We start from the raw sequence: 11817 nt of genomic DNA, 5'->3' as shown, positions 1-11817 counted from the left end.
GAGCCTACAGAGCTGCCACAAAGGCATTTTTCAGGGAAACAGTAGAGGTGGGTGTGAAATTCCTCAGGCTGAAGAGCACACTGAATCTTCATTCTCCCTTCTGTGGCTGCTCTTTCAAAACAGGGATTAGATTTATTAGAGTGAAGTGAGAAGAATGAAGGCACTATCCATGTCATTAGGTAGCACCTAAATCCAAAATTGGGGCTTGTACTCCTTGGACAAAACATCACAGGGATAGAATGAGGCGAGGGTAGGGGGAAGGTCAGGATAATTGGCACCATGAGGCTGTGGAGTTAGGTGGGTGTAACTGAAGGGTTAAGCCTCAGCTATGGGGTGTTTGTTTGGTGCAGGTGTGTCTTTGGGCAGAGATAAGTGAAGGCTCACAGACTTCAGACATTCCTTCAGAGCAGTTTGCAGCGCCAGGGTCCTCATCTCCCACCCATCTCCCAGTGCCTCCAGTCTCTCACCCAGAGAGCAGCTTTTCTCAGTAATTGCTGACCATGTGTAACGACACAATAAGCATGAGAGAAATGATAAACAGCTGCTGAAAAGCAAGTAATCACTCATTAAAAGACACCACTTTGAACAGTATGCTGGCCAGAGCTTTATTTTCAACAGCCAGTACAACCAAAAATCAAGAGCAACAGCAATTATGTGTGTGCATGTGTGTGACTGATACAGTTGCAGTACTCAATCACGGCATACAAAGTTTGCCAATAAATTAAGGAGTGAAAAAACAAACACAGTGCATACCTAAAGATCATCAGTACATAAGTGAAACACAGCCTAAGTAGAAGTATTTGCATATTCTCTAGCTGTTTTAACATTGCCCTTTCAAAGCTAACCAAACCACTCTTGCTCTGTGCAGACTATCATACAAGCACTGGGCTAAGTCATAGCTTTGCCCCAGGGGCAGGAAGGCAGGTCACACCCTGAGAATCAACACTTGCCTTCCAGTGTACCCCTGGTGCAGCCTGGAACGGCATGGCAGACACTCCTGGATCACTGACACAGCTCCATGGCTCGGGCAGCACTGCAGACACTCTGCACTGGCTGTGTCTCCCCATGGAACGCTGTCCCTGCCACCAGTCCCCTGCACAAGATTTTGAGGGGTACCTTACTTGCACATGATGTGCATCACTGAGTTACAGCCCAAACTTATTCCTGCTACTGCTTTATCATTGGTTTCATCTGGACCATAAACATCCATCTATCAATAAATAAAATCATTGGTTTAGCACGCATAATAAAATTACACCTCCCACTGGTAACTGTTCAAGAAGTTCTCCATGTTACCCCTACACAAGCCTCAAGAAAAGGCCTTTCTTTTCCCTCAAGCTCAGTAAGGTTTCAAGTAACAATTTTCAGTACTGCTTGGACAAGACACGGGCTTGGTTTGGAACCCTGTTTCTGGCTACAGGGTCAAAATATTTCCACACTTCTACACTCAACTGTATCAAGTCCATGACTGTGCCATTTTCACCTGCGAGCAGCAGAAGAGGGAACTAACAGTACTTGCTGTTGATTTCCTCTCCAGGTGACTGAAACAGTCCTTTTACAAAGCCTATCAACCTAACCCAACTAAAATGAAAAGCAAAACTGTCACTCGAGTCAGAACCAAAGCCTGTGTGTATCAAGATTCACATCAAGAGTTCTTATCCACAGCCACTTGCTTTAATAAACCTCGTATAAATGCAGCCTTGACTTCCTTTTCCTACTGGGCCAGGACAGAACCATCTGAAATAACGCACATCTTCCTCCAACTGAGTACTTTTAAGGCACTAAAATTAAGCCACAACCAAAAAACCCCCAAAAAACCAAACCAACCAAGCAAAAAAATCCAAATACACCAACCCACAAGAAAATTAAAATTTGGCTATATGAAATAGCAGCAATTCTTTTCAGTGGTCTACAAAGCCAGAACATTGATACTTTGGGGCAAAAAAACAATGCACTGTTGGCCAACTACAAAATACCTAAAACCTACACATCCATTCGCACTTCATAATCAAAAACAGTACAAATCTGATAGGCACAAGTAAAAAGCATCTTCTTCACACCTCAGTGCTCAGTTTTGAAACAGAAGCCACTGTCAGGGAGGCTCAGCTGCCGTGCAGGACACCCCAGGCAGTGCAGCAGCACCACCACCAGCAGCACTGGACAGCCAGCTGGAGGATGATGGAGCCACTGCGGAGCTGCTCTGCATGATACTGACTAAAGGCAAATGTTTTTAACAACAACATTAATTAGACAATGCTTTGGCACCTATTTCTGAGCCCTCCCCTCCCATTTTCAAAAGTAATGTTAAATAGAGCTATGGTACACAGCTGGTGTAACTCCAGTATCTTCATTCATTCCCGATACTTTTCTTCTGCTTGGAAATAGGTGAATTCACCTATGTGACTACATTAGATACAAAGGCTAGCACTTCAGATTTCTTAAAAACAATCACTCTGAGTTTGGAAAACTGATTTTAAAACATCCAAAGAAATACTAAACATAAATGTATAAAGCAGGAATTCATACCTTTAAACATCAACAAGAATGAGCTTATTTGGAGAGCAATAAAGCTTTTTTTTTTAAAAGGATATACTGACTAGCTATAGGTAAATTCCTCTTTCCCTGATTGCTTGTTTAGCTCAGCCAGGCTCAGTGCCTTGCAGCTTTGCAGATTTTGTCATACACTTCTGGAAAGGCATCCTTGCAATTCATCTGCTCCCTCAGCTTGTGGTACAACGAACCATCAAACATATCCCAGAACTCCTCACGGGTCATGTAGCAATCTGCATACAGCATCTGGAAACTGGAGAGCAGGGGAAAAAAGGGACAGAGATTCAACATTAATTACGCCATAAGATTTGATACAGAATATTAAATAAAAAATTCAGGGCAAGCTATGAACAGCAAATATTCAATAGCAAACCCCATCAAAAATGCTTTTTAAAAATAAGCAAGCACAACTGCTCACATGGATTATGCTGGGACACTCAGCCAACTATATGTTGTGGATTTAACATTAAGATGATCTCTTTTCCAAGAGGAAATAACATGTAAGGGTAAAAACAGCAGGATACTGCTACAGTTACTTTGGTGAAGGGCAAGATGGGAAAAGAAAGTAATTAAAGTAATTACTGCTTTTAAAATACGGTTCTTTAGTCATTACTGTATTGATACTTTCATAAGTTTTGCTACTACAAGGATTAAAAAGATGTGTATAAAAGGTGAGTCACGTTTAGCCATGCTAACCATGGGCAGCCAAATCCTCTGACAACTTGTATTCTATCAACTTGTATTCACAGAAACACAAGTCTAGAGAGAACTTCAGAAGTTCCCCCAAACCCAGAGTCTGGCTCCTTGCACCAAAAACCATACATAACCTAAATTCTCCCTAATAAATACTTTTTAACTGTTCTTGAAAGCCTGATTCTCTTCTATTTCCATTTTAATTTCAGCTTAAAAAAAGAGGTGTATTTTTTCTGCACATCTTCTTATGATCCATGGAGATGCAGTCATGGTGTGTGGTATTAGCTGTCTTATGAAATCCATTCAAGGCAGATGTAGCAATGCATCCTTTTACTTCTTAGTTTCTTAGGATTGGGTACTGAGAATAGAACGTGGAAGGCAAAACACAACCAAATCAGAGAAGATGAATTCATAGCGTAAACGAAGCATGGTGTAACAAAGGTCCATTTACAAATTAAATCCTTATTTAGTTGTGGACTCTTCTTCATGTTCATCTTGTGCTTTCTAAACTGCAGCTAGCATCAGAGTACAGCAGCAAAACACAAACTTACACAAAAGCTCTACTGTTGTGTGCAACTACGCAACTGTAAGATTAAGCATTTATGCACTGTTCATTTTTCAGCGGCAGGTAGAAAACAGACAAAACTTTGTTACTAAAGATCTTTAAATTAAAAGCTCAATTTCAATTAAATAAAAATAAAAAGCTTAAAATTAACTTTCGGTTTCTTTGTTCTCTGTCACATCCCTTATTGCAGCTTAAAGTCATTTACAGTCCACAAATCATCTTAAAGCAGCCTCGCCACTGTTGCTCAGCCACATGGGACATGATCACTGTTAGACTGAGAAGTAGGTCAAAATAGAAATGTGGATAAATTATACTGATGGTGTAAAAATACCGTGTAGTTGCTTTTTGTTCCTGAGAAACCAGCCTGTGGCTGCTTCTCCACTGACACCACTACAGCAAATTAGGCTGGCATGAGTCCGTGACAGATGGTGGGCACATGCCTCACGCCTACTGTGGTCCTGTGTAATAAGAACTGAGGCAGGGAAAAGGAAGCTCCGGAGCACAAGTTTTGTGGGAGGAGAGACTCCCACTACCACACAGGGACTGCAGGGAGAGCCAAGGCTGAGCTCCCTGGGCAAGGACACCCTGGCACAAGGACAGGGCAGAGCCGCAGCAAGGACTGCAGGGAGAACAGTCCCAAGGGCAGGCAGGAAAGCTGTCCAAACTTTTAACAGCCTGCAGGATTCCTGAGGGATGCATTCCAAGGTTGTGTTGTTTTGTTACAGCAGACTGCACTCCCAGAGCAGCCTGGAGCTGAAAGGTGACCCAAAGCCACCCACCTCACAGATACACTGCAAGAACTTCAGCCAGAGTGTCCATTTGGTTGGTTGGATTTGCAATCAAATCATAAAGTGAAACCATATTCAAAAATCATAACATCAAAATTAGAAATTTAAGCTAGTTTTCAATTATTGTAGTTAAATTATTGTGATATTTAAGTTCTGTGGGATTAAATAACTGTGATTAAATCACATGGGTGTAAGTTATAGGCATTATTACTCCTCTGAGGAGTTGGATCCTTACCCATGCACACTTCTTACAAACTTTTCCATTTGCCTCGTTGAAGCCCTGGCTTCAAATTGTTTCCTTTTGGGCTCTCCATAAGCTCCTATATCCACATAGAGTTCAGCTTCATCTCCTTTGGGGTGGACCATACCAGGATTATTGGGCAATATGAAAGGACATAACCAAAGAGGGTACACCTGTGGGGGTAGGAAACCACTGTATCACTTATTTTGTAACAAAACAATCCTTTAAGCTTGTTAATAAACGTAACAAAGTTAAGAGTTAAGAAGACTTCTTCCCAATCTAGGATTGAAACTCTTCCTTTCAGCTCTTCCTTTCCAGTTGTCCTGGTGTTGTTCTTAGTTGCATTTCTAATGACCGCGACACAAACAGACTGACTGTCCTAGAATTACATCTCCTCCCCCTTAAATATTTGAAATGAAAAGGAAAAAAACCCAAACAAATAAACATTCCCTGATCCCAAAGCAACACCTGAATAAACATTCTGAGTAAAAGAGAATGAAGAGATTCTTTTCCAGGTTAGTCTAAAATTGAAATTGCCAAGTTTGTACTTCCACACCAACTGAAATAAATTCAGAAATGAAAGCAAGAAAGGGAAATTAATCTCCACAGTTGGTGTTTAGTGAGACCACCAATCATTTCAGGTAAAAGAAAAATCATTTCAAGTTTTACTTAGTGATAAAATCTTTCAGAAGTGTTGGCTTCTACTAAAGTTTGAATCTGGTTTTTTAATTACTTTTTTTTTAAATTGTTTTGGAAAGCTGTGTGCATTTCTGCTGCAGCCTTGAATCATGGACTCACAAAGCAGAGTACTCCACAGGACACAATAATGACCTTTCACACAAGCAGGATATTATGTCTTAAGATCAACAGTCACAGTTCTTATCACAAACATTCCAGGATTCACTACATCCTAAAAACACGTGTTCTTACATTAAGGTCAATGTGGAAGGTCTGGATGGATTTTTCAAGGCTCTTCATTGGCACCAACATGTCCTGTACAACGTGGTGCTGCTCGTACAGCTTTCGAATGGCTTCTCCTTGGGTGAGTTTTAACAAGGAGATTTTTGGAGGAACCATCCAGCCAAACAGGTAACGGAAGATGGGGTTATTGCCAAATGGAATGATATCCTTTACAGAGGGAAAAAAAAAAGTAAGAGTTTGACAGAAGAATGCGTAAGTGAACTAAAAACACTTCAGAATCCTGAGAACAATACTAAGCCAGATTTTCAATAAATTTAACTGCTGATACTTTTGCTAAGCTGCTATAACACAAATATGAGGAAATAAGAGACTGAACTTGGCTACAGAGCCCTGCCCTAAAGCCTCCTCTATTTACCACTGATTTTCAGTGCTATGAATCACAACATACCCAGCCCCAAATACTTTCAGAGAATGCAATTCAGAGAACAACAGGCTATAATCTTACAACAGCCAAGAGAGGAGTGCACAAGAAACAAACCTTAGAGAACTCTTGCAAGAATAAACACATACAAAATCAGTTCTTAAAAGCATTTTAAAGCTCTAAAATTTTTATAACTTCCTGCAGAGCCAGCTCCTGTCTAACTTCTCCAGAGGCTGAAAGGATCTGGTATCTCACTCGAGAGATTCAAAATATAACAACAGGAATACTTCAGAATGTCAAATAAAGTTTTGCATAATTGCACATCACAACAAACACATTTACGAAATTCGAAGTAATGACATTACTGCATAATTACTGCTCTGAGCTTAGGCAGGGCAAGTTTTTAGCCACAATTTCACGTTTATATTTTTTCCATCATCTGAATTTGAAAATCACTGAGTAGGTATAAAAGCTTAATGCTGAAATATGTACTTAAGGTCTAAATTCAGAAAAGCACTAAATCAGAAATCAGGAGTTTATGGTACAATGTCTTGTATAAAAGAAGTACCCTTATGTTTGTTTTACCCAAATGCAAATTCGTAAATTTGTCATAAATTTCACTGGGGTTTTCTGCCATGAAAGACAGAAGTTGTTGCCAAGGGGAAAAAGGTACATTGTACCTACACTGGGAAAAGGCAGAGCACCGTCCTGCATATGTGTCTTAATTTTGGAACTGGTCTTACTTGGAGCTCCCAGAAGATACTGCGTGTATGTCTGTGGTAATAATGTCTGGAAGGAATGTATTCTATTCCAGTCCTGTCAGCTTTCAAATACTTCTCCACGTGCTTAAAGAACCATGGCTTGTAGTAGTTGCCAATTCTGTTTATCTGCAAGAAAACATTAATTCATTAGATAACAGTTACACCTTCCTAGCCAACATCGAGTATGTCCCCCAATTCCTTTACTGTAAGGAATCTATGTTATAACCTCTGTGACAGAGCCTTCATTTCTCCACCTGCATGGATCCTCCTTACCTTTCTTGCATTAAGGTTTAAGTAAGGCTTGCTAAGGCTTGCCACTTATAAGCTATTTAAGAGACCATGAATGTGACAGAACTGGATTCCTAAAATACCAGTCTCTAAAGCCACCATTAACCCAAAGTCTCACATGGCAAAGGAGAAACATACAGGCTGAGGGTTGCATGAACAGTTAGCATGTCCCTCCTGTACATATCCCTAATGTTTTACCAATATTAAGAGAATTAAAAGCTTGCTGAGAAGAGATTTACTCTGAATAACTGCAGTTCAAAGCAGCATTGTTCACTGTAGGAGAAAAGATCCTTCTCTTCCCCCTCAGGTACTGAAGAGTCTGTAGACTGAATTATTTGATAGAATAATGAAATCAGTGGGTCACTTCTCATCAATTGAAGAGATTTAGAGAACAGACTCGATCATAATAGCAAAGAACAGTAATTTAAAATATTCTGATGGACAGATCTAACTTTTAATCCCATGTTAGGAGATTATTCCAATTTTATAATAGTTTTATGCTGTCATCTTAGTATACCTTTATTAGACTTTGGGAGTATTTTTTTCTCTGTGCATAGCTTCCCTTTAGTTACCTTGCTTTGCTCAGCTTCATCAGTCAAGACTCCTGTCATGATAACTGCTTCATCCAAAGAATACAGAAGTCCTTCCACAAAACTATTCTCCTTTTTCTTAGACTCTTCAGTGAACTTCTCACAAATCTTCTGCAGTCCTCTCACGGGCTCATAATGTATTTTGACATATTTCTTGGCAGGAATCATTTTTATTTCTGCTGCAACCAGGAAACCCAGAGTACCACAAGACCAAGGCACTGCATAAAATAGGTCTGAGTTTTCAGTCTGCAAAAAGTATGTCATACTAAATCATATATCCACATTGATAACTGTCAACGACATTGTAAATGATAGCAAAGTAACATTTTGTCTTACTGGTGAACATCTCACAAGGCTTCCATCAGCAAGAACAAGTTCATAGGCCACACAGGTGTGCTGAAAAAGTCCATAGATATGGGATGATGACTCAATGCCAGTTCCCATGATGAGGCCACCTTATTAAGAGAGCACATAATAAATCAAATGAAACACACTCCTAAATGAAGGTGGTTTATGAAAGCAAAACCCCACTTCTAAGCTCTGGGCATGCCTTTTAAGACTATTTAAAAAAAAAAAAAAAAAGGAAGTGCTTATAGCATGTATACCACAAAGAACATAAGGTTCAACAGAGTATTTATAGAACCTTTAAAATAATGCAATGTTACTGCATAAAAAACTAATGAAAGTGCAGCAAAATCAGTGAGTCTCTTGTCATCACAATGACCCTTACCTACTGTGAGATCATCCAGTTCTGGTACCACGGGAATAGTCCAGCCCATGGGATTCAGGTGTGCAGTCAGCTGGCCCATGGACACCAAAGGTTCCACACGAACAACCTAAACAGCAACACAAAACCCGGTTCCCCCCAAACATAAATTAAGTGTTCAGCATTAACAGAGACAAAATATGGCTAACTGGATACACTTCCATCTGTTATCAGAACTCAGAGACTCACTTTCCTAAGAGCGCTACTAAAAATAGTTGAAACTGTTTAGTGATTCCTCCTCTGCCTCAATATCTTGTTGCTTGGTGCCCAAAACCATAAATCAATCTGGTCTTTTAGACTTCAGCACATAAAAGCCAAGCAATTCCATATGCTGGGGTTTTTTTGACAGAATGATCCAAGCACACACTGTAAAAACTAAAATCCTTTCTTCTATATGGAATCTAACCTTTTCAGCTACAGATATTGTAAAGAAAGCTGTAAACTTTACTGTTATAAAAGGTTTGTGATGGAATTTGTTACCTGTCTTTCACTGTCCACTTCCAGGACATCCATTAAGTTGATCATGATGTTCTTATGGGTCTTCTTATACTTCCCAACACGAAGTGACACAGTCAGCCAGCCCGGCCGGCCTGTGCACATGTATCTCTTGCTGCCTTCGTTTTTCCATTCTCGAACCTGCAAGAAGTAACAACTGAAACATTCTTCTCTCACTGTGAAAAGATGTTCATAAATACTGTTACTCCTCTACATCAAGTAACGAATCCTGGATATCTCTATGTTAGGTAGGGATGTTTTGGAACTCTCTTAGACCTCTGAACTTCTAAATAAAATACCACCAGAGTGGTCTAGCTATGTAGAGGGAGCCTTTGTAAAATCCTGTATCTTTGGGTTTTTTGGATATGGATTCAGAAAACTAGCAAGAAACTAACACAGTTCAAAAAACCCACAGGAAAACCTATACTCTAAGGGAGGTATTATCACTGTAATGGTCTTAGTTCTACTCTAAAACACACAAAAAGTAGTCTGAACCTGCAACTAAATGGGCAAAGAAAGAAAATTTGGTCTGAAGGAAGGAACCTTGGGCAACTTGGTCTAATGGAAGGTGTCCCTGCCCATGGCAGGGGGGTTGGAATAAGATGGTTTTTAAGGTCCCTTTCAATTCAAAACCTTCTGGAACTCTATGAAAAGTTGAGAAGGAAAATATGTACCCCATACATCTGATCAAGGAATTCTGCAAAGCCACAGTGGTTAACAAACATCAGTTGTAGTGTTTTCTTCAAAGCTCAACTGCTGCTACAGATGGTAAAAAAACACAAACAACCCCAAGGCCTCAGAGAATAACTCTGTGCACATTAATATCCATCTGTACCTGCGATGAACGTGAGAGGCAAGGCATAAAAGAGAAGACGTGACAGAATTACCATAAATACCAGAGAGCACAGAAACACTACAGACATCTGAATCTCTGGGTGGAGGAAAGTTTAATTTCCCCTTCAACCCCATCCTGGAACTGGCAGTGCCGAGAATCAGGATGCTAAGTAGCACTAAAACACAGCTTTGAGCCTGCCATTCCAAGGCTGCTGTTTCCACGCTCCATACACGTGTGTCCCTGAGCCAGGTGAGCGTCCAGCGCGGGTCACGGCACATCCCTGAGGATGTCGCAGCGCCCGCAGGGGGGAAGTTCCAGAAGAGTTTCAGAGAGGGACAAAAACACCCACAGAGGCTGAAATACCCGCTGGCGTTTAATCCTTCGTTTCTTCCCGCTCCGGCTGGACTTTGCCCCGGGTGCGGGATGGGGGGGGAAGGAGCAGCAGGGCGGGCACGGGCTGGCAGGGAGTGGGACATGGACGTTCTCCCCCTTCAGAGCCATCCCCCAGCCCGGGGCGGGGGTCCTGGGGTCCGAGCGAGCCTCACCTGCGCCTGGATGTGCCGGACGCGCTGGGCGTGCTGCCGCGGGGCGCTGTGGAGGCGCCAGACGGCCCATGCGCGCAGCTGGTAGTAGATGTCGAAGAGGATGGAGAGCGGCAGGAGGAAGAGGCAGACGAAGACCCAGCGGTGGTGCACCAGCACGGCCTCCAGCCCGCGGTGGCGCACCCAGAGCAGCAGCAGCAGCAGCCCCGCGCCCACCGACCACAGCGCCGACATGGCGCCCGCCGCCCGCCCGCGCTCCCTCACGGCCGCGGGGACCCCGCCATGCCGCGCCCGCCGCTCGCGCGCTCGCCGCCCGCGCCACGCCCCCCGCGCGCCATTGGCCCGCGAGTGAGGCGAGGGGAGGGCGGCGGCCAATCCGGGAGCTCCGCGGAGATCGGACCAGGCGCTGCGCGAGCCGATTGGCTGCGCGCGGCCGGCCCCGCGCTCCCCTCATCGCCCCGGCCGGCTGGGCCCCCCCGGGGCGGGGGAGTCACCGGCGGGGACGGAGCGGGGTAGCAGGGTCGGACCCCCGGGCAGGGCTGGGGAACGGGCCTGGGACACGGGGCAAGGGGGGAGCAGGGCGGGGGGACCCCCCCCAGTCAGGATTACGGAGCTGCGGACCGGCCGTTGGCAGCGCAGTGGTGGAGGTGCTGTGGTGGTCAGTGCCCCTCAGGCACGGGGCTCGTACTCGTGTCTTTTGATTGGGGGTCTGGAACAAAACACCTCCATCCTCCTTCACTTGTGGAATTCCTTCTGGCATTGTTTTATGTACCAGAGAACCCGCAGTGCAGGCGTCTCCCCCGAAGTCGGAAGTGCCATGGGTACGCTTCAGAGAAGGAAGAAGGAGGTACTAACCTCCAAAACACGGCTTTCTCTCTAAAATCCCAGCGGAAAACTCCTCTCCATGGTGGAACTGCGTGAAGGAAGATACATCAAGTTTATGAAATAAAGCTTTTGGTTTTAAGCTGAAATGCATTCTGTCCCTCAAGAGGTGCGCTGTTTGAGAGTGGCAGAGGTCCAGTGACTGCGCCCAGGGGGCACTGGCACAGCCAGTGTTGTCAGGAACTCAGGGAATGTCAGAGACCTCGCCATAGCACCACTGGGTTCAGAGGGGAACACGGAATCAAGGTGTTCAGTTATGTGTCAGGTGGTGCCTCTCCCTCTTAGTCAGCAGGAAGAATGCTCACCTTGGGCCTGTGGCTGCCACAGGAGATACCTGGGAGCTCCAGGCTGGGAGGGATCGGTGCATCGAGGTTCAGAGCTCAGCTGTGGCTGTGGCAGGCAGCCACACTTTATAGCCTCCTTCAGACAACTCAGAGGCTTTGTTTTGAACCCTATTCATATTTTCATAGAATTACATT

General features: G+C 43.6%; 1 protein-coding gene across 2 annotated transcripts; it reads right to left on the bottom strand.

Moving 5' to 3' along the window:
* Positions 1–580: 580 nt before the first annotated feature.
* DHCR24 (24-dehydrocholesterol reductase) lies at positions 581–10779 on the bottom strand. Of its 2 annotated transcripts, none has more exons than XM_027879080.1 (9): positions 10460–10779; positions 9065–9220; positions 8549–8654; positions 8155–8273; positions 7801–8064; positions 6923–7066; positions 5768–5965; positions 4832–5010; positions 581–2803 (listed from the first exon to the last, which is right to left on the bottom strand). In XM_027879080.1, the coding sequence occupies exons 1-9, from the start codon at positions 10688–10690 to the stop codon at positions 2650–2652; spliced, it is 1551 nt and encodes a 516-aa protein (XP_027734881.1). In that variant the 5' UTR covers positions 10691–10779; the 3' UTR covers positions 581–2649. The 2 variants fall into 2 exon arrangements, with proteins under 2 accessions (XP_027734881.1, XP_027734882.1); XM_027879081.1 differs by lacking the exon at positions 10460–10779 and adding an exon at positions 9967–10017.
* Between the last annotated feature and the right edge of the window lie 1038 nt (positions 10780–11817).

Source organism: Empidonax traillii, unplaced genomic scaffold, assembly GCF_003031625.1.
Source record: "Empidonax traillii isolate 1590-97213 ecotype Southwest subspecies unplaced genomic scaffold, ASM303162v1 scaffold50:size1795014, whole genome shotgun sequence".
NCBI classification, from domain to species: domain Eukaryota; kingdom Metazoa; phylum Chordata; class Aves; order Passeriformes; family Tyrannidae; genus Empidonax; species Empidonax traillii.
The sequence above is the reverse complement of the archived record's forward strand: the minus strand, read 5'-3'. Positions and strand labels throughout refer to the sequence as shown.

Bases quoted from the DNA above. Each gene is read 5' to 3' on its own strand.
- DHCR24 (XM_027879080.1), bottom strand. From the start codon at position 10,690: ATGTCGGCGCTGTGGTCGGTGGGCGCGGGGCTGCTGCTGCTGCTGCTC. The intron at 8,655-9,064 runs GTAACAAATTCC...GTTGCTGTTTAG, and splicing joins AAGTGGACAGTGAAAGACAG to GTTGTTCGTGTGGAACCTTT. The intron at 7,067-7,800 runs GTAACTAAAGGG...GTTTTCTTGCAG, and splicing joins ATGAAGCTGAGCAAAGCAAG to ATAAACAGAATTGGCAACTA.